The sequence below is a fragment of the Alligator mississippiensis genome, chromosome 10 (genome assembly GCF_030867095.1).
Source record: "Alligator mississippiensis isolate rAllMis1 chromosome 10, rAllMis1, whole genome shotgun sequence".
Lineage (NCBI taxonomy): Eukaryota > Metazoa > Chordata > Crocodylia > Alligatoridae > Alligator > Alligator mississippiensis.
In genome coordinates, this window is record NC_081833.1 from 13,092,670 (window position 1) to 13,116,414 (window position 23,745).

The window sequence follows — 23,745 nt, forward strand, 5'->3', positions numbered from 1 at the left end:
GTCAGATTTTTTAAAATGTCATTAATTTAAATCTATTTTTATACTTAAAAAAATAATGTATAGGACTACTGGCATTTAAAAAGGACCTGGGTTTGTCTACAGCATCAAGTCTTAAATTAGTGTAACTACAGAAACTGAACTCACACATCCATGTCCAATACAATATCTACCTATTGTATTTCATACTCACATAGTTACACCTGTCCTCCTGCCCCCAAAAAGAAACCCTCAGCCAAACTCAGAATTCCCACACACACGTGCAGGCCTTGTCTTCACTGTCTACATTTGAGATGGTAATGAGAAAAAATCCTAGTGAAGACAAGGAAGTTTGCATGCAAGTTAAACTGGTGAAGGTTAGTCCTTATTAACTTGGTTTGCTAATTTACATCAAAACTGAAAATTGACCACTCTTCACCAGGAGTTTACTTTGAGTTCTTAACTTAGCTAATAGCACATTCTACCTCTCTTCCCAACTTGTGACAAGCAGGATGCAAAGAGTTCAATACTGACAGCTGATTCCTTACCCTAAGTAGCAGGAAGTTATGGGGCACCATGCACTGTATCAGTTCAGTGGATCCAGGACTCATATCCAGTACTATCAAGAGTTCTGGATAGCAAGTCCATTTTTAAAACCTAGATATGTCATTTTTGCTTTAGTTTTGTCTATAATGTGTCTTCTGTGGGTTAACACATTTTTGGTTCTTTTGGGAATCTGATGACAAGTACCAGTCAGCTTCAATATCTCAATGAGTGCAAACAGATAAAAGTACTTCTCACACAGAGCAAACGGAGGCAAACTGCACCAATGACATGACCTTTGCAGCCACACTTTTGGAATGTACATAGTGTACAATCATTTATTATTCAGACTCTCAGGCTATAGATTCAAGACTGTACTCCAAGGGAAGGACAAAAAAAAAAAAGCAAACAAGACAGGTGAAGGTTTGAGGAAGTGAAGGTTTCTGAAGACAACAGAGCACTGATGAATTTATAATCCACAAATGGAATGACTTAAACACCATTTAGTGGATTCATTATAAAAGGCTGAATTTCACTTCTTTAGACACAGATATCCAACCTTAGCTGCAAGTTTTATACTTGTAGGCTTTTAACAGAAACACATACTTATGTCAAGAATAGGAGCTTTGGGGAGGGTGAAATATGCCAGCACAATGACATAAATGATGGGCTAGGCCTATCTTTTGTATTTTACAGCAAGGTGGACAGACCACTGGGAAAGTTCTCTTGAGGAATTTTATAAAGGAGACATCAAAAAGGTTTTCATTCTCATTGTGGTACGGTAAGTGTCATGATTGCTTATCCCACCAGCACAAGGAACTAAGTAGCCTAATTCAGGCAGAAGAAAAATTCCACTAGACAGGATGAAAAGGGAAGGTAGTAGGGGATTGCGGATGGCTTCTTTCTGGGGGTCCAGAAGATCTTTCACTGGAGAGACAAAGTGGGACCATGCTTCATCATATCCATCACCAAACACAGTTACAAGAAGACCACCACCGTGTCACAGGTTGTTAACTGCAAATACATGCTCCTGTTCTTACTAGGGGTCTCCAGCTGTGCTTCAAAATTGCCAGCTTCCGGTTTGCTATGGTCAAGAATTCCTTTACTTGCTTCTTGAACTAAGATAATGAAGTAATGGCAATAGCAAGTGTCAGGAAGAGCAAGATGGAACATGATTGCTGTTATGGTGTCTAGTCCCTTCCTATTCTGCTGTTCTGAATATATAGGTTGCTCCACATTGTAAAAGCAACAATAAATACCCCAGAGAAAAAAGATATCTGTTTGTATATCAATGCTTACTTAAGTGGTAGTAGGAAAAGGAGATAAAATATCAATAAAACTGAGAACTACTCCCTGGAGGTACTATACAGTCATTCTCTGCCAATCTCTCACTGATTTAAAATGCTTGCTGATAGGTCTCCCATTGGAGAAGGAAATTCAAGAGTCAGCCATATGGAATCAAGCAGTCTGTCTGCATAAACTAGCACAGACATGACCACCCCTGTTGTAGGTCTGGTGTAGAGAGAGGAGACAGATAAGCAGTCTCAGTTTCCAAGAAACATGGGCAACTAGCGCCACCTTAGTCAGGGCGACTGGTGCCATCTCACCAACCTGGGGGGGGAGGGGGGAGTCCCCCCATGGCAAAGCTTACCATCCTGGGAACAGCCCCACACTGCTCCCAGAAGCAGTCACGGCCTACATCTGGCGCTCCCACTCCCTGGCCGGCGCTCACGGGAGGGGGGACTGGTGTCCCCCCAGCCCATTGCCTAAGTGGGGAGCACGGCCGGTCAGGGGGTGCATCAGCGCTCTCAGGAGGTGCACCCCCTTGCACCCCTTACGTGTCACCACTGCCAGGGAATTTCTCTGAATTGAGAATGGCCTTTAGTTGAACAGATTACAGCAAAGAACAAGTTCTTAAGCATTTTTCTCTACCTACGCAAAAGGATTATACTCTCTATTTTTAGTGCAAAGTTTCTTCAAGGACTGAATGGGACACACAAAGCTAAGAATAAACTTTTAAGACCAAGTATAGTAGTGCCATACCACCTGAGGTTACTCCCAGCCTAACAGTGCTAAGGAGACAAGGGGATGGAAGAATTGGCCTTTTAAGGAAATGTACACAGTATAAGAGTTGACTGTAAAGCTCCAACAGAAACATATTTGGTATGCCATACTCTCAAAGATTCTGCACTTATTTGTATGGTAATCAACTTTGTTCCTCACTTGTGTAAGAAATGCAAGTTTTACAAGATCAGTTTTGCAACACAACAAAAGGAAAAAACATTGTCAAAACAGGTATGTTGTAGTAAAAGCTTGCTATTTGGGCAGACTTCCCCATCCCAGATTTTTAGCTGTAGCCAGATTAATCACATAGGGCCTTTGTACATGCCACATTTTTTTGCCCTTTCTTGCGCTGCAACTGCATGACTGTATGCATGAGCGGGATTTCTGGACACTTTAAAAGTATTTTTGGTGCATTAAAGTAAAACTCCTTGGATGTAGTTTAGTTTGGGTCGCCTGGAATTAAAGTGTTGCATCCATGGATTCATTGCGTGCAACCACAAAGGCACTCAAAGATGTGGACAAAGAGGCTCATTACAGGAGATGGTGCTGCAACTTTTTTGTAATTCACCCCTTCAAATTCCTTTCAAATTGCTTCCACTTTTTTTTTTTTTTTTTTTTTGTACGGTTAGCCAGCTCTGCTTCCACAGCTGTATGGCAGGGCATGGGCATGGGTTGGGGGACCCTGGGCCAGAGGGGCTGCACTGGACCATTCCGCTCTCCTATGCTGTCAGCCAGGGACCAGGCTTTTCTTTGAAAACCTAATGCATGCAAACACTGATATGATGCTCCAAAATAAACAAGTTTAAATTTTGTAAACAAATTAAATTTAATGAGGATTAAAACCTGTAGTGTGTATACCTCAGAAAGCCCCTTAAATTAGAATAGAAACAAGACCTCTATTTTGCTAAAAGACAGCAAGTTCACTAGACATTTTCATATCAATCTGTATTACTTACAGTAGTTCTTGCTGGTATGGTTACAATATACTGGATGCTTTAACTCAAATGGAAAGTATAGTGATCTGGCCTCTCCCCTCCCTCCCCCCATGTTCAAATCAAATCACATCCAATTCAATTCCTAAAACTGCCCCACTAATTAGTCAGTGGCAAATACCTTTGGCAGCCAGGACTTAAGAAAGCAAAATTTGATCTAGAATGCTGACTGATCTCTGGAAGAAATATTAGAATCTGATCATTTTGACAGTGATCTTTGTAACCTTATCAATCAAGGCTCAAATCCTTATATTCACATTTCAGATCAAGGCTCAGAATAAACAGGTGAAGAAGCTATCTGTATATTTTTTAAACCCATGATTAACAAACGGAACTGTTTCTAGAGCACTGCATTACAACAGACAGAATAAAACATTTTTAATTTTCAAAAGTTCTGAATGACCATGTAACAGTTGAGCAGAATAAAGCAAAGTTCCAAATGGTTTGTGCCTTGTCACTCATTCCTAACTCACAATGTATGTTTAATATATTCCCTGTCCCAGGCAGTTCAAAGTTATTAACACTTTCATACCCAGGCACCAGGTGAGATTTTAGCTGAGCTACTCCGACTGATATTAATGGGAACCACATAGATAGAATTTTTTAGAAGTGCCTGGATAACTGCCATCATCAACCTCCCACTTACAATTTCTACAGACTGTCTGTACAAAAACTTGCACACGGGTCAGCAGGTTTCACTTTGCCAGAGAGTGGGTTCTTTAACAATTTGTCCTCAGAAGGCACTGCCAGCCTTTGGCTGACCAGCTGGGTCAACCAAAAGGAGGCAGGGCAGAGGAGTAAGACAGCCTGAACCTTCCCTGCCCACAAGAGAAATGCTTCTGGCATGAGGTTATTCTGGGGGCAGAGGGAACCTCAGGAAACCATGCTATGTAGCTGCTAAGACAGCTATGTGCACATGCACATTTGCTTTTACGATATAATGTCAAAAGGGGAATTCAGCTTATTAGAGAAGATACAAATTTAGACAAGGCTCTGGCCAGGAATGCATAAGCACATTTTAGCAAGCATCATATTTTGAGAACAATTTCAAAAGAAATGGGCCAACATGGGTTCCCATCTGAGCTAGTGCTAATTACAAGCAGCAGCATCTGCATAGGTCAGACTCCTCCCAGTATTAAAGGTGGGGCTGGCATTAACTGAAAAGTCACTAGAAATTGGAGTTTTATCTGTGGACCACAAGGTTTCTTTTTGTGGAATTTCCACACAAGAGAAATATTAAATAAGGTGTTTACAAAACAGAATCTTTTGAGGAATATCTATTCTGGGTGCAAAGGATATCATCTGGTTCATTCAGCTAAATAAAGACTGCAAGATTTCTTTTAGGGCATTCATGTCACAAACCAATTGATCCAGAGACCACTGAAGTCAATGGGAGTCTTTTATTTGCAGTTAAGTTAAAGTTAATCAGGGGGTTCAGAAATGAGCACTGTACAGAATCAGTGTCTTTTGTACAGATTTACGTTTTCCCTTATTAGATTGGCATACATTAACAAAGAGAAGTTGATTGGATATTAAAGCCTCAGTTTGAGATGCTACATAAGAGTCTCAAGACTGTAATGAAACTTCCTGTAAGCCCTCAAAACCATTTCCAAACCACCCTCAGCACTTTGCTCTATTGCCTTACGTAATATGATATGAATTTTGTCTTCTCCAGCTAAGGTTTCATTTTTTAAATTAAGTGCTGTGCTAAAACAAGTTGAGAGAGAGAGAGAATCATTACAATCACAGAGCTGCCTTTCACAGAATGGACATTCAGGATACATAAAATCCCAGATCATGTTTTGATCGTGCTGTGGTGCATCAGAGTCCCTAGGATGCATTGCCTTCTCCTCCCACCATCTTCATCTTCTGTGTCTTTTCTTAAGATGGAACCTACATATATGGAGAAGCTCAAGTTCTGCTTATAATCAGAGCACAGCTGGAGAGTCAGCAACTTTTTGTTATCATTGTTCTATTTGAATTAAATCCTCATTTCAGGAATCTGGGTTTGTCAACTAGAGACCCCCTGCCTCCCCACAAAAAGGAGTGTTTCTGAAGCTACACCCAAATGCAGATCTCTGAGAAAAAAACATCAAATTGTTTTACCAACACTTGTAAGACTCATCACTGAGGAAATCTGTCTGTGATGATCCTGCTAGCATCAACTAAGCACAAACAGCAGCTTTCTCTTTTAACCAATAGAGAAAATTAAATGTCATGATGGAGGAGAAGGGGCGGGGGGAAGAGAAGGAAAGAACGAAAGTAGGAATGAAAGAAAGAACAAAATGTGAGCCAATTGGTATTGGGAACCATAGTGACCTGAGTGCATTCCAGATGACAAGGACTTAGTCCATAGGAACTTACAATAAAACAATGTTGCATTCAAACTCTGCAGTGTCAGTCTAACCAGTCCAAGACCATCAATCTTTGAGTCAGGGAGATGTTAAATGCAAAAACTTTTGCAAGCTAAATAAGAGGAGACAGGCTATATACAAGCAAATCCCTGTCACAGATGTTAGTCTTATAACTAAGGATCTACATAAAGCACATGGAGAAGTAAAAATCATGGGCCACTCACAATGCTCAGTGTCATTTTCATGGTCTTTTCATGGTGAGCTCCTCCCCTCGCTGCTGATTGGCCGAGGGACACCAGCAGTTCTGCCCCTTCCCACTGATTGGCTTAGAGCTGTCCTTCATGTGGCCCCACCCCTCACCACCAATTGGCAGACAGGGGCAGGGGTGCACAAAAGGCAGGCCTCTTGGACAATCAGTGCCAGAGGGAGGAGGGGGTGGCTACTATCTTGGCTGCACCCCTTTGTGCCAGAGGCTTGCCCCCCACCCTCAGGGCCATGAGGCAAGGCAGCACCTACTGGCTCCCAATGGGGAGCCAGAATTTTATTTTCAGTAAGCTTTCTTTTTCTGGTGATTCTGCACAAAATTCATGGTGATTGTGGAAACCATCTTTTTTGCAGTTTCCTCAAAAATTGCAAATTGAGTAGATTCCTACTTATAGCTCCCAGTCCTGTCAATCAACAGAGAATGATGTTTTGCTCCATTTCAAGTTTTCAACTAGGAGCCCCTCTAGACATTCAAGTGAAGACATGATAGGATCTGATGCATGATCCACACATTTGCATCTCCTGCCATGCCACATGATTGTGGAATCCAGCATCACATACTATCACACCTTAGTGTCCACACAGGGGGAGCCTAGGATGGTGATCATGCCCCCTGCCCCAGTACATAATAAGCTCCCACAACTGTGAGTCCCATAGTTGATGGGACTCACAGCTGTGTCAGCTCCCCATGGCTGCTGGGACTTAGAGTGGCTAGAAACCAGCTATAAACTTATTACACATTCTCTAGCAATAATTTTATAGCTAGTTGGGTCTTTTTAAGGCACGATAGTTAATTTACACATATAGCCAATCTAAATTGCACAATTAATGCAGTAATTGCATGATACATGTAGTGTGTAGAGGGGGCCTAGGAAGTATTTGGATTGCCTTTGGAATAGGTCTTGCAGTTACAAGCACAGTGCTGTATAGAACATTTGAGAAGGGCCAGACACATAGTTTTGTTTTTTCCTGACATATTAATAAATTCCCCTGAACTGGTGCCGAACAGGATTCACTCACAGGTTTCTAAAAGTATGTCTAGGCCTGTTTCAATCTGATCTACACTTACAGTTAAGCCCTTTCCACCAGCAGTGGTTCAACTGCATCCATTGCTGACATGAGTTGTCAGAAATGGGCAAAATTCCTTTGAACAGAAACAACCCACTGAATGTGAGCAAAAACAAAACTGCATTTTTGAATAGATGCTCTTATTCTTTCAGAAAGTAACAGCAGCTCCACCACATGAAAGTTATTATAGATCTGACATTTCCACTCTGCAAATCCCATTTCCAGGAAAGGACCCAACTCTCCTCATACTCCTTCTTGGCATGCACTAGACAGCTTTACTGGGCTTTTTTTTTCATATATATTACCAAGTCTTCTACTTCATTTTCTCTGATTTACAAGTGATTTTCAGAGAATTAAAATGCTGGTTAGGTTCCTAAGAACAGGAAGACCACAAAAGCCTGTTGCCACAGAAGACAGAACAAAAAAGATTATGGGAGAGGAGAGAGAAGAGCATCTAGTGCAGTGATTCTTACCAGGGGTGCCATGAGATGCTTTTAAGGGTGTTTCTGGGTGCCATGCAATATTAGTACTGTTAGAGTGTGTTTACATGTGATGTTATGTCGCCATAGCGATATACTATATAGCGCTCCACTATGGCAAAGTAGCTGCTAAAAATAACCATGTGCTGCACATCCAGTGCAGTAAAAACATTGCTGTAGGGCAACCTGTAGATGTTCCCTTAGCAACGCTTTCACATGATTCACAAGAGAAACCCAGATGTTTTGGATAGGAATCCATAGCATCAAAAATATTCTGACTTGTTGCAGTCTCTCAGTTTTTTGCAACAGGAAGTTTGCTCTACTATTTTTGCATTTTTATTTTTAATTTTTTAATGGGGTGCTACTAAATTCAGAAAAATCATGGAGGAGGGCCTTGAGTCTCTACTTACTAGACCAGTGGTTCTCAACCTTTAAAGCGAAGGACCCGAATTCTGGAATTCACCCCACAACTATAAAGCAGATGGGCTGAAGCTCTTGTAATCTCAGGGGCAGGTATTTGGCTCATTCTGCTACTCTGTAATTTATTTGTAATCTAATCAAGGTCATTTAAAGAATTTAAAGTAGGGTCTGTGGGGACCAAGGTTTCGCATTTGAGCAAAGGGCAGACAGATCCTCCTCACTTCTTGGAAGAGGAATGAAAATTAAGACATTTTTGTTTTCAGCAACTCTTGTCAGTTGTCATGTGATGGGCATGATGGAGAGAAGGGGCACAGCTCAAAATATATTCATCCACAAGAGAGAAAGAAGCGTTCCCACCTGTGTTCAGAGAAGGAAGAGCAAGAAGGATTCTGAGAAACAGCTGCCAAAAAACAGCAGGTGGTCAGTCAAGAACGAACAACTGGACATGAGGGTGACCTTGCCAGTTACTGTTGTTTTTGTTTCTGCCATTGGCTTTTCTATCCTTGATGTAAAGTGCGGGTCTGTAAAACAGGCCATAGAGGTGGAAGCTGCAACACTTACTGTACATATGCAATAATAGATGGAGGTCATTACTGCAACCAGCCTGAATCAAAGCAGCTGCAGAACTGGCAATATAAGAGCAAGAGTCTCATTACAGTCTAGAGGCTTTCCTCACCCTCCTTACAACATCCCAAATTTCACAGCTGCAGTATTTTGATACCTGGCCTCAAGCAAATTGCGTAATTGTACCATGAAGTCACCATCCTCTGCATGTGCAGTTATTTCCAAGAGCAGGGAAGCAGAAATAAGAAAGAAAAAAAAAAAATCATAAAACAATCCTTTGCACTTGGACAACTTTCAGACATCACAAGACACTCTGGCTTCTCACAGAACAACTTCTCATTTGTCTGAAAGATACAATTTTTTTTCTGGTTCCAAACAAATGCTTGGTCCCAAACATACAAATAGAGACTATTTTCTAAACAGTAATCCACAGGTTTCTGAAGTATAATCCCAACCACAGCTTTCCAGAGCTGAGCCTTCCAAAGTGCAGCTTGTGGGCCAAATGCAGTCTGCGAGCCCCTTTGATTTGGACCCCGACAGTGGAAGTCCTCTTTGAAGTGGCTCTTCAGGGGCTAAACTTTAGGAATCCCTGTTCCAAAGTATCATTAGCAATTATGTAACAGCAGTGTTGTCAGCCTGTGTCTATGCTGGAACTTGAAGGTTTGTATTTTCATGGAGTATGACAAAGATGACCTGACCATACTCAGAAATAATAAAAAACAGTTCTTTGGGCAAGAGCAGGTGAGGAAACACCAGTTTTGCAGCAAGGCCCCTTCCTTGATTTAGGGCAGATGCACCAAACTACTGCACAGTCATGTACGAGTCAAGTTTTTAGGATCAGCCACAGGTTTTGGTTACCCAACTGGAGACCCCTTGGGCCCCAAATTCAGAAGTTGAGCACACCTGCAGGTCCAAATGGGTTCTCATTGCTTTGAAAATAAGGCTCGCCACTCTTTCCATCCCCCAGCCTATCATCTCTTGTTAGTCTGCTCTGACCTTCATCCATTACATTTACATACAATTTCATTGATCAAAGGCAGGTTAAACAATCTTGCAAAGTGTGACAGTATTTTGATGATCCTGAAGAAACAAACATACAGGCCTCTCTCAAACATCTGACAAACCTATCTGTCCTCCACCAAAGCAGCTAGATATAGTTGATTTAATTTTACTACAGATTTTATTGTCCTATCTTAGAGCTAGGATCAAGAATTTGAAAAACCCCAGTAAATAAAGGACTATTCTTCTTTTGCTTCATCATCCTGAAGTAGACAAGTGCTCCCCTTATTTCTTTGGCCTTGTTGCTTAGCCAAGCTCTATGGTTAGTTCTTCTAATGTGCCCCCAACATCCATCTATCATAGTAAATGTGTTGAATCTTCTCAAAGCTTCCTCCAGTTTGGCAAACTCTTTGTATAACAAGGGACTCTGAACTAATCCGTGCACCACGTATGGTCGGACAAATGGTTGTTCTATTTAAGTTACACTGATTGTAAAGATGATCATAATTTAGAATGACAGGATCCATAGAGAAAGTTTTAACAGCATCATTATAATACAGTAGCTACATCAGTAGTTTTTCCCCCCATAGAAAAGCCACAAGCCCAGAGAAGAGGGAAACTAACAAGAAAAAGCTACTTATGAAACCGACCTCTGGAACAGATGTCAGTTCTGGGTCTCAAATTCTTTCCCAAAAGAAGCTGGAGAAAGTAGAGAAAGAAAGCAACAGGAATTACTGCAGTAAGCAGGGACTAGAGGAACATTTGAAGAGCTAATTATATAGAGTTGGCTAAGAAAAAGGAAAAAGAGAAAAGGGAAATTCCCACCCCTCGGGTGCATCAAAGATGCTAACTGCACTGTAGCCTAATTCTACTGTGCAGCAGCCTATTGGGCAAAACCCATGCTAATATGCTACTGTGCAGTAGAATTAGGCTATGGCTCAGTTAGTGTCACTGAAAAGCTGTATGCCGGAGCTACTGCACAGTAGCGCCCGTTACTGTCCATTGATTTAGTACTTGGTTATGCAAGTACTAAATTTCATGCGCAGTAACTATGGCATATTAATAAACATCTAGATGCAACCCTTACCACGCACTTTTAAACTGTTTTTCATCTTTTTCAGACTGGAACCCCTTGTGTCAGGACCAGTTTTTCTTCCAGAAAAGGCCTAGCTCTGCTGCCCATCTGCAAGTAGGAGGTAGTACAACAACTAAAAGAAATTATGAAACTGAGAGGAAAAGTTTAGGCTGAATAATCAGGAGTTAATTCCTAACAGTAATATGTGAAAGATTATTCAACAACCTCTGAAAGGAAGCATACAATTGATCATCAGCTAAATGAAAAACACTAATAGTTGCTTCAATACAGATAAAAACATACTGTACTAGCAGACAGGTAGAATGACTGTAGTTATTAACTCTCCCATCTCTTTTCTCTACTGCAATCCTCAAGTAAAGAACCCCTGGCTTGGCATGTCTTACCTTTTCCTAGTTATTGTTGACATAACTCTTTAAGCAGAGAGTTTTGAAACTGACTGTTAGAAATGAACTTTTAACTAGCAAACAAGGTTGACATATAAATGGAAATACTGGTATTAATAACTCAGACAAACTGATGTTCCCCTATGGAAACTTTCAGGGTCATATAATAAATTTAGGCGAGGCATGGCATGAGAGTAATCTTTCCTCATTGGTTGCTCTCTTACCTCCGTAGAAAGCTTACAGCAGTCAAACAAAATGTATACCACATGCCAGACAGCCCCAGCATTCTTGGTGGCTTTTCATAATTTATACAAACAAACTAGCTTTTTCATGTAGATTTTTTTTAAAGTCCTTAGACGTATGACTGATCCTTGGGAAAGCTAATTCTTGTGCGACTGGGAATAAACTGGACTTGAACCATTAGGTTCAAGAGCTGCTAAACTGCATATGACTTTCTTTAGAGCTGTGATTCTAAACCAGGGTACTGTGGTACCCTGGGGTGCCTTGAGATCATTTCAAGAGTGCTATGGGGTATGGTGTACAAACATGATTCATAAAACAAACCCAGGAATTTTGAATTGTGTTCATAGTGTTTTCTGCCTTGTGGTCTTTCTGAGTTCTTTGCAAAAGAAGAATTGCTCTATTATTTTTCTGTAGTCAAAAAATTAGTGAAAATTGAGCTGGCATTTTTTGAGGGGTGCCTCAAGTTTAAAATGGTTAAGAACTATTGCTTTAGAGAGAATCTGAAGTATGGATGCAAAACGACATATCAAGTAAAATCTTATGTCCGTGCAAAGCTGCTATCCTGTTTTTCGTGCTTTCTGCAGGAAGTGCTTAATTAAAAAAAACTGCTTTGGAAAGGTAAACAAAGGCATAATTTTGTGCGTCTCCTCAGGCAAATCATCATGAATGTTGGGAGCACTATAAATAAAATTAAAGCAGCATAATGAAGAGTTCAAGATGCCATGATCACTCACTTCAGAGTTTTATAGGTCAGCACAGGTCTTTTTCTACCAGAGCAAGTTCTAATTAACAAAATGTACACAACACACCATAGAAAAAACATTAACAGTAAATGATATGGCTGGTGGAAATTGATGAGGGCAGAGTAGGAACTTTCAAGAGGGTCAATCTGCTTTTCATTTACTAAAAAATTGAACAGCTAAAACCCCTCCAATTAAACACTAGGAAACTTGGTCAGACTGTTTGAACTGCTCAGTAACCAGGAAAAATATAGCTTTTGATTGGTGTATCAAGTTGCAATAAACAAGGTCAACTGGATAAGTTACGTAGGTCCATAAAAATATATACCCCTAGAATGCCAGGACTCAATCTTTGTGATTTTTTTTATGTAATCTTTTCCTTAAAAATTTTGAAGAAGATCCATATAACTAAGTCCACATGCAGCTCAAGTGTCCAAAATGTAAAGTAATAATAATTTAAAAATACATAAATAAAAAAGGAACTGCATGGGCAAGCCTTTTTCAAGCCCTTGAACACGTGTGGTTTTTTTGCTTACCACTTCACAGCCAAAACAATTTTTGAAGTAAATCTATAAATAGAAGCGTCTGACAAACGGAGGCCAGTGTGAGCAAGGATCTCTTTTGCAGCTGCATAAAGCTGTTGTTCTTCATCCAGGCACTCCAAACGTTTCACATGTTGGGAGTCTGTGTTGTAAAACCATATGGAGAAGAAAACATTCCACATGTGAAAGCTCATCTCCAAGCATTCCATCTTGCCATTTGTGCCACAGATTTATTTCTGTACCTCTTCAAATACCTTGAAATTGCTTCCCCAAGAAATAAGGGCCTGTATCCAACTTAGAGAAAACTAAGAGAATGATCTAGAAAAAGGCAATCTTATTACAATACTTAAAAAAATTAAAAAAACCCCACCTTTCTCCTCAAAAGATTTTATTTTAGAAGCTTCTAAATGCTCCTTAGTACACTCAAGGTTAGCTGTCCAAGAATCTGTTATAGTTTGGATGAAGGGTATATAAATGACAGCTCTCTCTCTACCTCATTCATCCAGGGTTAATTTCTCCTGGTGTGCACCGTAAAGGGAAGTTTACAAGGCTCTTGTTTTGCCAGGACTTCAGAGAGCAGGATGCTTGTAAATTTTGCTTTACTGTCTGCTCACAAGAAGAGAGCAGGAGGGCACAGCAGGGGAGTGGGGAAACATCACAGGAGCAGCAGCCAGAGGAAAAATAAAGCATTGGGTTTGTTATTATAGGGTCCCAACCAACAAGCAGTTTATTTTTCCAAATAAATCTGCTTTACAGATATCCTTTCTTTTCTCCCTTCAAGACATCGTCAGAAAACTTGGAATACTATACTATTGCTTTTACAGGCAAATCAAAACATTCAGGCTACCAGGCTTGACATTGTCAGGGCTGGCCTAAAAGCAGGCAAGTACCTGAAGTCCTGAAAATCATACAGAAAAGTCTCAGTTCCTAGTAAGAGATCTAAGGCACCTTTCCCATATACACATCCTCTTAGCCTCCAGTACTGGCAGCAGGATTGATAGCAGCTCCAGAAACCTAGGGTCAGGTGACAACCCTGGGAAGTATCCTTTTAGAAGCCTGAAAAACCAGAGCTGGATAATATTCAGACTATGGCTGTTGGACAATTTTTCCAGGTCTTCCATCACCAAGTTAATTGAAGATGAACTATATGGCAAAGGGTCAGTAAGGAAGAGATCATTAGTTCAGTGTAGAAAGTACCTCCCTTCCACCCTGATAAGAAGTCTGACAACTTTTGTTTTGGTAGGTTGATGTTGCAATCTGGCAGCTAATAAAAAAGGATAAGGAAAAAAAATACTGGATGAAAATGTGGAGTATGTAGCAAGTCATAGCTGTTTTATCAATAGCCAGCATCTTAAGAATGCCTTGGTGTGGAGCTTTGATCCCCACCCAGCCAGTTTACAGCAGTGCTCCATGTGCTCCCCAGAACTCTGCCCCTCCCTTGGTTTAGCAGTCTTCTTTAATTATTTGCAAAACTTCGAAGTCCTCAATTGAAGATGCTGCAAAAGTGACTAACTTCTGTCATTAAAGGGTTCCACCCAACACTAAGTACAGAAGCTTTGCTCAATACCCTACCTCTGCTGTGTCCAACTGATGTCAACAGGATGCAGAGCCTGACCCACAGCCTGCTAAACCCATGAAAGACTAATCATGAACTTTAGTGGGCTTTGGACCAGCCCCTAGAAAGCAAGCAGGTGAAAAAATGGGAAGTGCCTTTTCCATTTCTTACCTTAAGCTGTTTTTCACTAATGATGTATTTCAATGGAGTCAGAATGAGTAAGTATATTCTTTATTTCAAAATGCAATACAATATTATGTACCGCAAACTATAACAGGGATTAAGATGGTTTCCAATGGAGTCCAAGCAATTTCAACAGATTAAGTTACTAATAAATAATTTCCCAGGATAATTTTTGTCCAAATATTCCAGGCATGGCTCACAATGCTAGTATCCCTTGAAATAGTCAAGGATTTGTCCAAGCAGCATAGAATGTTGTTCTATCTATAGCCTTCTATATCAAGGAGGAGCCATAACCACTACTCCTCCTACAAAATTAAGACTCAGGTGCTAGATTAGGCAGTAATACCAATGAAAGTAGGTGACTATACATAATGCTTAATATGCACAGATAAGTGGTAGTGTATCATCAGACTAAGACTTTTAAATCCGAAACAAAACTTTTGGTATTACTGCATGCGTTTACATGTGCAATTAGTGAGACACAATAAACTCCAGCACACTTTACACCCGAGTCAGCTGCTCCTGGGCACAGCATCTTCAAGTATGCCTGGGATTGCAGCAGTTAGAGTCCGGGCAGAACAGCCCTGTGTTGGCAGAGGGCTCAGGGCGAGGCTCTAGGTGGCAGCATCAGGCGGTGCACGGGCTGGCTGGGACACAAGAGTATTCAAGTGTGGGGGTGGGTGGCAGGCAGGCATCCCCTGCACTTTAGCACCCTCATGCCCCAGCCAGCCCTAGTCACTGTCTACACGAGCATTTTAGCATAGTTACTCTGCCGTAAGACATTACTGTCCCAGATAGTAATACAGGCACTCATGTAGACAGCGATGCTTTATTGCGGAGGTAATTTGTCAACTCTGCAAGCACACATGTAGATGCACCCAGCGTGTAAGAAAATAATATTGTATGGGCACAAAGGGAGAAACAGTGGCAGCTGTCTCAGAGCTACATCTGCCTGCACCATTGGTCAGTCTATGCTAGTACCCTCTAATAGTAGTTGGTATCACATGGGAGAAAGCTTTGCTTGTCTTAAAAAAAAAAAAAAAAAAAAAAAAAGTGTAAGGGAATAATTTATTTCAACCTAGAAACAGGTTTCTATCCACTCTCATCTCAAAGTTAGTTGCCATCTCCAGAAATTATGCATCCTATTAACAACTTGAATTTAAGCTGTTCCACATCACTTTAGGATTCCTTCTCTGCTAGTTTCCATCACTTACTCCAGTTGCTGCTTCTTTATCAAGCCATTTGCAAATAAGAGTTATGGTCCTCTCTAAAAGGAAAGCCCCATGTGCTGTGCAAGACATAAATCTTCCCCATTTTCAGTCTCTTCAATGTTTAAGCAATTAAGAGTTGGAGATTAACATACTTAGACAACACTGAGCATTCAAGATTAAAGAGCCATGACTAGATGTATGATGGCCAGACAAGGCATTAGGGGAAAAAAACAGTTACAAATTATTGCCTTGTTCCACAGATATGAACTCAGGTTCTTATTTCACCAGACTCCATGTGTGGACTTTAGCCTCTAGAAGAGATCCTCTCTGCATCATTCTGTTTGAAATCCCAATGGCAGGATGCAGACTAACACACATGAAAAATACGGTTCAATGACCCAAATCAATTATGTTTTAAGGGCATTGCTCTGTACTAGCTAGGAAATATTTTAAACAGGGAACAGAACTAAATAGGATCATTCATTGAACTGACCTGGAAATAAAACAGAAATTTGGTAAATAAGGAGTTCAGTGCAAGCCAGTTTTATATATTAGCTGGAGTGGGTTTAAAACATAGTAGGGATTTTGTAAAGACATCAAATTAAATCATGCTCCAGACTTGCAGTGTAATGAACAGTACAGGAAGAATAAACATCACAAAGCAAGTGTGACATCTTTCAGTCCTGAAGGTGGACAATACAAAATAGTTTATTTCTAAAAATAAACAAGCAATTCATAGGAGCTCTGAAATCACACATCTGCCTTAAATAAAGACAGCCTACAACCCTCTTACATATGTAAGAATAAGACTTAAAATTACAAAGACCTAGGGGGAAAGATCAGAATCAAGCATCATTACTGGAAAATTTTATGAACCACCCTACATACACGCACTAAAAGGGGGTAATCAGTCTTTTGTGTCAAATGTTAGAAGATCTCTGTCTGAGTTGGAGAAAACAAAATTCTCAATTCATACAACATAGATGATGACCCTCCCACCCAACTTCTCTACTGCACACAACCAAAACAGGCCAAGTATTTTAATATTCCACATGGTAAATACCCATCAAAGGAAGTGCCAGCAGGTATGAGCATACTATAAACAAATGAAGGAAAACCAGATACAGAAAAGGGTGTAGATAAAATTTCTAATACCTATCATATTTTATTCCTAACAGAGCGTTATTTCACAGATACTGATGACACTGTTATTGCCAGTGAAACTTTTGTCTTAATTATGAAGATGCATTACATATCCTGAATGGCATAGTTCCTCGAGACAGGCAGACAGTCTTACACGCATTTTTATATAGGAACGAAGGACTTTATAGTGACCTATAAAAGTAAAAATTATATGGAACTGAAGAGCCAATTAAAGTGTTACTAAAATAACCCTCCAAGCACCCAGTTGTTGGAATAAAAAGCAGACAGGTTTTAGTAGTCAGTCTTCTCTACTGTCAAACACTTAGCTGTCCAAGGGACACACTTTACAAGTACAGCCAGTATGTGGAGATACTTCATCAAGCTCCCTTTTCTTCCTGACTTTTCCTACTGCTGTGTTTGAAGTGCAGGACTGCCTACAAGGCATCAGTTTTACATGTTTCAGGTTTTACACCCCTGCTGTCAGAGGTGCACATTTTGCTGCTCCAGTTGTATAATTGACTTATTCAGCTGCATGCTTGGTTGATCTGGCAGAAGGTTGTAGTACGGTAGTTGAGATTCTGGATATGTTGCCAATTGTGCAGCATGCTTTGTTGATCGGGCTGAAGACTTTAATAGCTGACATTTCATACACTTTACTAATCAGGCCACATTCTTTGCTAATTGAGGTGCATATTTTAGTAGTTGAATTTTTTAATACTTCACTGATCTTGGGAAGGATCCTGCTCCTACCCAAGACTGCAGCAAAATTTACACTGGTTGCAATGGGAACAAGATCAAACTTCTAGTTGGAGTATCTGGAATTGGAAAACCCTCCTCTTAAAAAGACTCATTTTAAATGCAGCATACCAGAGAAAGGTTAGTTTAGGGAATATATGGAGACCTTCTTGGTTTGTATTTTATTAACAATACTGTACTTTATATACACACAGAGAGTTGAAATTTTGTCTGTTTAATCAAAATTACAGTTTTTTCATGATGAATAAACCACTGAATTGCAGATCTTATCCCACTCATTCTACAAAAGAAACACCACTGGGCTTATCATCAGATTTTCCTCCATATGATTAAACTCATGTTTTTTTATCTGGATATACTACCTGGGTCAGAGTGCTGGAGACAAATACAAGCTTCAAATAACTTAAGGTTTGCCACAGTGTCTTAAAGTTCCTCAACTCTGACGTTCAGAGACAACCTCCAAGGGTGAAAGGGGCAAGTCAAGCCTCCAGGGCCCACACAATCTTTGACCTCTCTGTTTAGACCATTGCAGGCATCGATTAGCATAAAATCCAATATTATTCTTATGAGGTAAAAGATACCAAAACACATCCTAATATCTCATAAGCTTCTGTAAAAGCTTCCAGATGATGTGAACTTGTTGTCATATTAAACTGCACTGGATTTGAAACAGCAACCTAAAAAAATAAAAAACACTCCACTTCAAGTGCAAAGATGCTCAGAATCCAAATAAAGATGTCAAAAAGAAAAAAAACCCCAAACAATTATACTTACAGGTTAAGGACCATAATGTGATCCTTGGTAATACCAAGTGAACTTAGCTTTCTATAGAAAGGAGAGGAATGCACAGAAGTTCTCCTACAGAATGCCTAAAGAGGTTGATGAGAGTTATACATAACTTAAATATTATTCTAAAAATATTATCCTGTACTGTCAAGAGACTACAGATCATATGCAATCTAAAAGGATAACTTGCAAGACAGAAAGTCTGAGCTGGGAGGGAATACAACTGGTTTCAGTGTGCTACCATTAGAGGTAGTAGCTCTTTTTATAAAGGCAGAGGTCAATCAGCACCTTAAGGAGTCAACCAACCTGATTTTGGAAGTGTATGAATGATGGAAAGCTTAAGAAAAATACATAAAGAAAACATACAACTTGCTCACATCATCTTCCAGGTCTTACCACCTCCACCCATTCCAAGAAGCATATAAACTCAACTATAGCTGCTTTCATCTGCTGACTATACATACACAAGACATGACAATGCCAAACTATAAGAATGCAAAACTCGTGCAATTAGTGAGTTCTGCAGCTCAATCAGAGGAGGCAACAGATGGATTAGGGAGACATGCTTCAATAAGAGAAGAGACAGCAGACTATACACCTTGTTTATTGATGCACCACTATGAAATAAGAATCCAATTCATTAGATTAAAAAGTTATAGGGCACCTTCATAAAGTTAGGCTTCTAACATTCAAACTATGTCATCAACTGCTAAAAAAGGGCTTAAGAGAAATAGCTAATGCATAGTAGTTATCTCACTGCAAAATCTTGCCAGGGAAAAAGTTATCTCAGTTTCTACTACAAGACAGCAGAGGTCAACATTACATTCACCCCATACTTCCAGTTCACCTCTACTGGCTTATCTAGCAGGAAAACTACAGTGTCTTTTCTTCACTAGGGACAGCTAGCCAAATGCAGTAAGCAATCCATGAGCTTTCCAAAACTCGTATTTCTTATAAAGTTAATAGCCAATTCAGCTACCAAGTACATCCCTGAAAATGGAAGATGCTGATTTTTAGCCGATTTTGGATTTGAAACTTAATTGCAGAACAACAAGAAAGATTTACCTCCCCGCCTGCCATCTGACACCTCCAGGGGAAGGAATTCTACCTAATCTACACATCAAAGAGCTACTCAGCACAGCTCACAATGACACTCTCATGGACCCAGAGGGCCAGTTTCCATCTAGCTCCATTTGTGCAAAAACAAAGTTTATTTCCTACCTGTGGGATCTTTTTACCATCTTTTACCATCTATACTTTTCCAAGAGCCTGATGAAGGGCCTTTGAGCCCAAAAGCTTGCAGAAAAGGACAATTTTCTTGTGATTTCCCAGTTGGTCTAATAAAAGGCATCATTTGTAACCAAGAGTTCTAGTATTTTTTCATATTATTTCTTATAAGGCAGTTATGACGGAACAGAAGGTACACAATATATTTTGCAGGTATTTCACACCCCTTCAAGACACAGCCTCCACCCTTCTTCCAAGGATGTAAAATCCTGAAATTATTTAAGTCAATGGCAAGAGGCCTAGTGACTTCAATGGAACCAAGACTACCAGCTATTGCATCCAAAGGGTGAGCATTTCATTTGCAAATGAGACCACATTGTGAAGCAGTCTGCCTTAGGAACCAGCCTCTGGTCCTACTTTTTAGTATGTTGCAGCCTACACCAATGGCCCTTTAGATGAGACACCACACTTAGCAAATTACATTGTTTCAACCCTCTTGAGATGACAAACTGAGAATTCAAAGATCAGTAATACACAAAAGGAACATTCATGCCAAGCTGTTTGTATGCCTTGAGTACTTCACTGAATACCAAACTGAAGGACAAATTTTTACAATCCAATTTTGTTATTGCTAACAGGAAGCCTCATATGAGTATTCATATGAATACTATGAGTATTATATTCATATAATACTCAAGATACTTTCTCAGTAGCATCAGTACAATTCTACTAATTTGCTATAGTTGTGTGTTTAACCCCCCACCCCCCATACTTCTACTCCAGGATAAAACCTTTTAGTACTCTGACCAAAAACAAAAGTGTCCACACAGGGAAGTAATCAGGTGTAACTGTATCATCTTAAATTTACATTCCACTATATATGACTACTACTTCCATGAGTGGAAGAGCTCCAACTGTGTCTAGCACATGGCTCACCCTACTTATTCCCTATTTCCTGCTTATGCAGGGGGTTTCCTGCTTATGCAGGGGGTCGGACTCGATGATCTATTGAGGTCCCTTCCGACCCTAACATCTATGAATCTATGAATCTACTACATGAGACAGAAAAAAACAGCAGTGCAGTGGCTGAAACAGGGACTCAATCCCTAAATCCTGCTATGGCAAATCCTGGCTAGAAGGTAGATTCTTTGCTAAACTGCTCCCCTGCATCAGAGCCACAACTCTTGGCACTTCCCCAGCTCAGCTATTTGAACCCTGGGAGTCAGAGCAGATGGGCATGGGCTCTGACAGCCTCCCACCGGCAGGACCCGGAATAATTCACAGCTTCCCTACCTCAGTGTCCTCCCCGCCTGCAGGGCTAGGATAACACCACCCACCTATTAGCGTTTGCGCGGCTCTTGGCAAGTGTCAGGTGCTCTCCAGCTGCCAGTAAACCGTTTGATCGCAGGCTTCTGAGCTAGGAAAGCCTGGACTCGTTTCCCAAGGCTGCTCCAGCCACAGACCAGACGGAGCAGGCTCTTGCTCAATCTCAGAGCCAATTCCCGGCTCCGGCGGTTCCCCCGCGAAGCGCTCTTCGACCTCTCCGACTCCCACCTCGACACCGCGGCGGAGACCGGAGACCAGAGCTGGCGGGACTCGGCGAGGCGCAGCGGGAGCCCCTAGTCTCCCTCCCGGCGCTGTTCACCCCGCACGCAAACCACGGCCAGCGGCAGGGACTGACCAGCTGCGCGGCCGCCGCCGCCCTGCCAGCGGCTCCCCCGGGCAAGCGCCAGGCACCGCGACGCTCACTTACTAGCGACCCCCAGCCCTGCATCTCCCTCCCCATCCCTTCCTCCCGCGCGGCCGGAGCTGCACCTGGGCGGACCCCAGGGAAGAGCGGGGTGGGAGCCGTTACCTTGCCCGCTGCCCCCCAAAAGCAGAGCGCCGCCGCTGCCAGGAGGAGCCCCCCCGAGCAGCGCGGGGAGAAACTTTTGCCCATGATCTTGTGTCTCTGGCTGCAGGCGGGCGGGCGGGCGCTGCTGGGAGCGAGCGCGGGCTGGAGCAGCTGTTACTAATACCTACTCCCTCGAGCCGGGACCTCCCTCCTCTCCCCCCCCCCCCCGCGCTCTCCCCCACTCCCACGATCGCTCCCTCCGCCCGCTCTCCGCTCGCCCTACCTCGCTCCCTCCTTCTCCAGGCAGCCACCTGAAGCGGGGAGGGGAGCAAGGCAGGAGATGCCCCTCGCACGCTCCTGTCAACCTCTTCCCCGTGCTCTTCACAGCAGCGGGCTGCAAAGGAAGCGCAGTCTCAGGCGCCGACTGAATTTTCTCCAGCTCTGGAAGAGACCAGAGGTCCCTGGGGGCTGAGAACAGGAGGGGAGGAAGGGGGTGGATCGCCCTCATCCCCTGCCATCAGACGGCACGTAGCTCTTGGGAGCAACCAACCTTTCTGCTGGGGGTGAACCTCTAAGATCCTGCATGTGTACGTGCAAGAAACGTCGGCCCTCCCAGGCAGAGAGGAGGTGGGTATTGGATGCAGATGGGGAAGAGAGACTGTCACTACTGGGCCTTGGGAGGGAGGGTATTGTTCCTGCAGTCGGTAGTTACATCCACCAGTGCTCAGTAGACACTCCTTCCCTCCCAAGCCCTGCTCCATTTCCTCACACTGAAGCCACCTGCTAACAAGGTGGTCCTGCTGCTGATTGCTGTTGCCCCACTCCCTTGGAACAGGTTGGGACCAGTATTTTGGGAAGGGGAGGTTCTGAAGAAAGGAGGCTGTCTCCAGATTGTCCTGTTTCCAAAGAACTAGTCCCAACCTGTTCCAAGGGAGTGGGGCATATAGACACTGCATTCTTTAAAAAGAGATATCCAATATTCTGTCACCTCTGCGCTATAGTATAATTCCTCTGTGCTAAACAAACCTCAAATAAAAATCCTTGTGTCCGGGAGCTTACAGTTCAGGCATAGGACAAAAGATGTTGAACGAATACAATGAAACAGACATAGGAGATAAGATGCATGAAAAGTGGGAGCCACAGCATGCCAGCTACATAACAACTTTGTTGTACATCAGGCAGACATAAGGTTATTTAAAGCACAAAATCACTTTCTGTTAAGTGTAACAGTTTTCTAATTTCCTTAGCGCACATTGCCTTACCCTGACTGCATTATAGTGCAGGGAATGTGAGAGCATCTAGGAAATCCATAAGCAACAACAATGCTTAGCCCTGACACATTCCAACTAACTGTATAGCTGTCTTCTAATTGTCACAACACCTCTGGGACATAGTTAAGAATTATCCCCACAATTACGGAAGAGGGGAGCCTGAGAGAAACAAAGTAAGGCTGGTGCAAGGCACAGAGGCAGGCAGTAGCAGGACTGTTTAACCTGTTCTAACCTGTTCTACTCAAGCTTCATTGGCTATGTCCAGATGAGTGTGGATATGGGATATGTGGTGCCACAGACACACCACACATGCAGGCATTCCCTGTGCTGGTACCTTGCTCCTGGGGTCTCCTGAGGCCAAAAAAAAGCAGGGCGGTGCATGTGGCAGCAGCATGCGCCAGCCAGAAACGGAGCCTGGCTGGCCGGAGCCACACTCCAGCTGTCACCCAGGCTCCCAGCTGCAGAAGTGCTGTGGTTGCAGCTCCCCAAGGCCCCCCAGGACTCCAGGTAAGGCTGCTGGGGTGAGCAACTGTGCTGGCCCCAGCCTCCCCTACCTCACCTGGGGTAACCTGCCGTGCAGCAGAATGTGTGTGGCATGGGCGTTGCGCTTGTGGACTTGGCCGTTTGGGTTAAGTGGGAATCTGTGAGCAGATGTCCTGATTATGGGCATATTAGAAACACTGTAGCTAAACAGAGCTGATTACCCTACTTGCAAGCACTCTGTGTGCAATCACTATTTTATTTTTAAGCAAATAATTTGATTTCTAGGAAAAGTTCTTGTCAGTCATAAATTGCAACTCTTTAAGTATACTGTACTACTAAATAAAAAATGTTCTGAATAAATATACTTCTTGACATTTTTCAGCCCTTGTAGCATATTTTTTTTACAATAGAGCTCTCCTGCCTGAAACAGTCTGGTCTCTATAAGATAGGATTGACATGCACTGCTTTTCTAATGCTCACAATTCAATCTCAGAGAATTGTCAAGATAAATACGTGTTAAGCCTGGAAAAATCCTTAAAAAAAAGTCATTTTTTTTTTCCACATGAAGC

At 42.0% G+C, this 23,745-nt stretch overlaps 1 protein-coding gene across 5 annotated transcripts in view; it reads right to left on the reverse strand.

The window, feature by feature from the left end:
* The window catches only part of LOC102560702 (uncharacterized), a 57,014-nt gene that overhangs the window by 24,002 nt on the left and 9,267 nt on the right, over nucleotides 1-23,745 (reverse strand). The window contains exon 1 of one of the 5 annotated variants that reach the window (XM_019486627.2): nucleotides 21,973-22,019. The exons of 1 other annotated variant lie outside the window; for it this stretch is intronic. Coding sequence is in view for 2 of the 4 variants with exons in the window: in XM_019486625.2 (XP_019342170.1) it covers nucleotides 21,706-21,930 (225 nt within the window). In the remaining 2 variants the exon portion in view is untranslated. 3 more of the 5 variants (XM_019486625.2, XM_006268994.4, XM_019486626.2) reach the window with 3 other exon arrangements.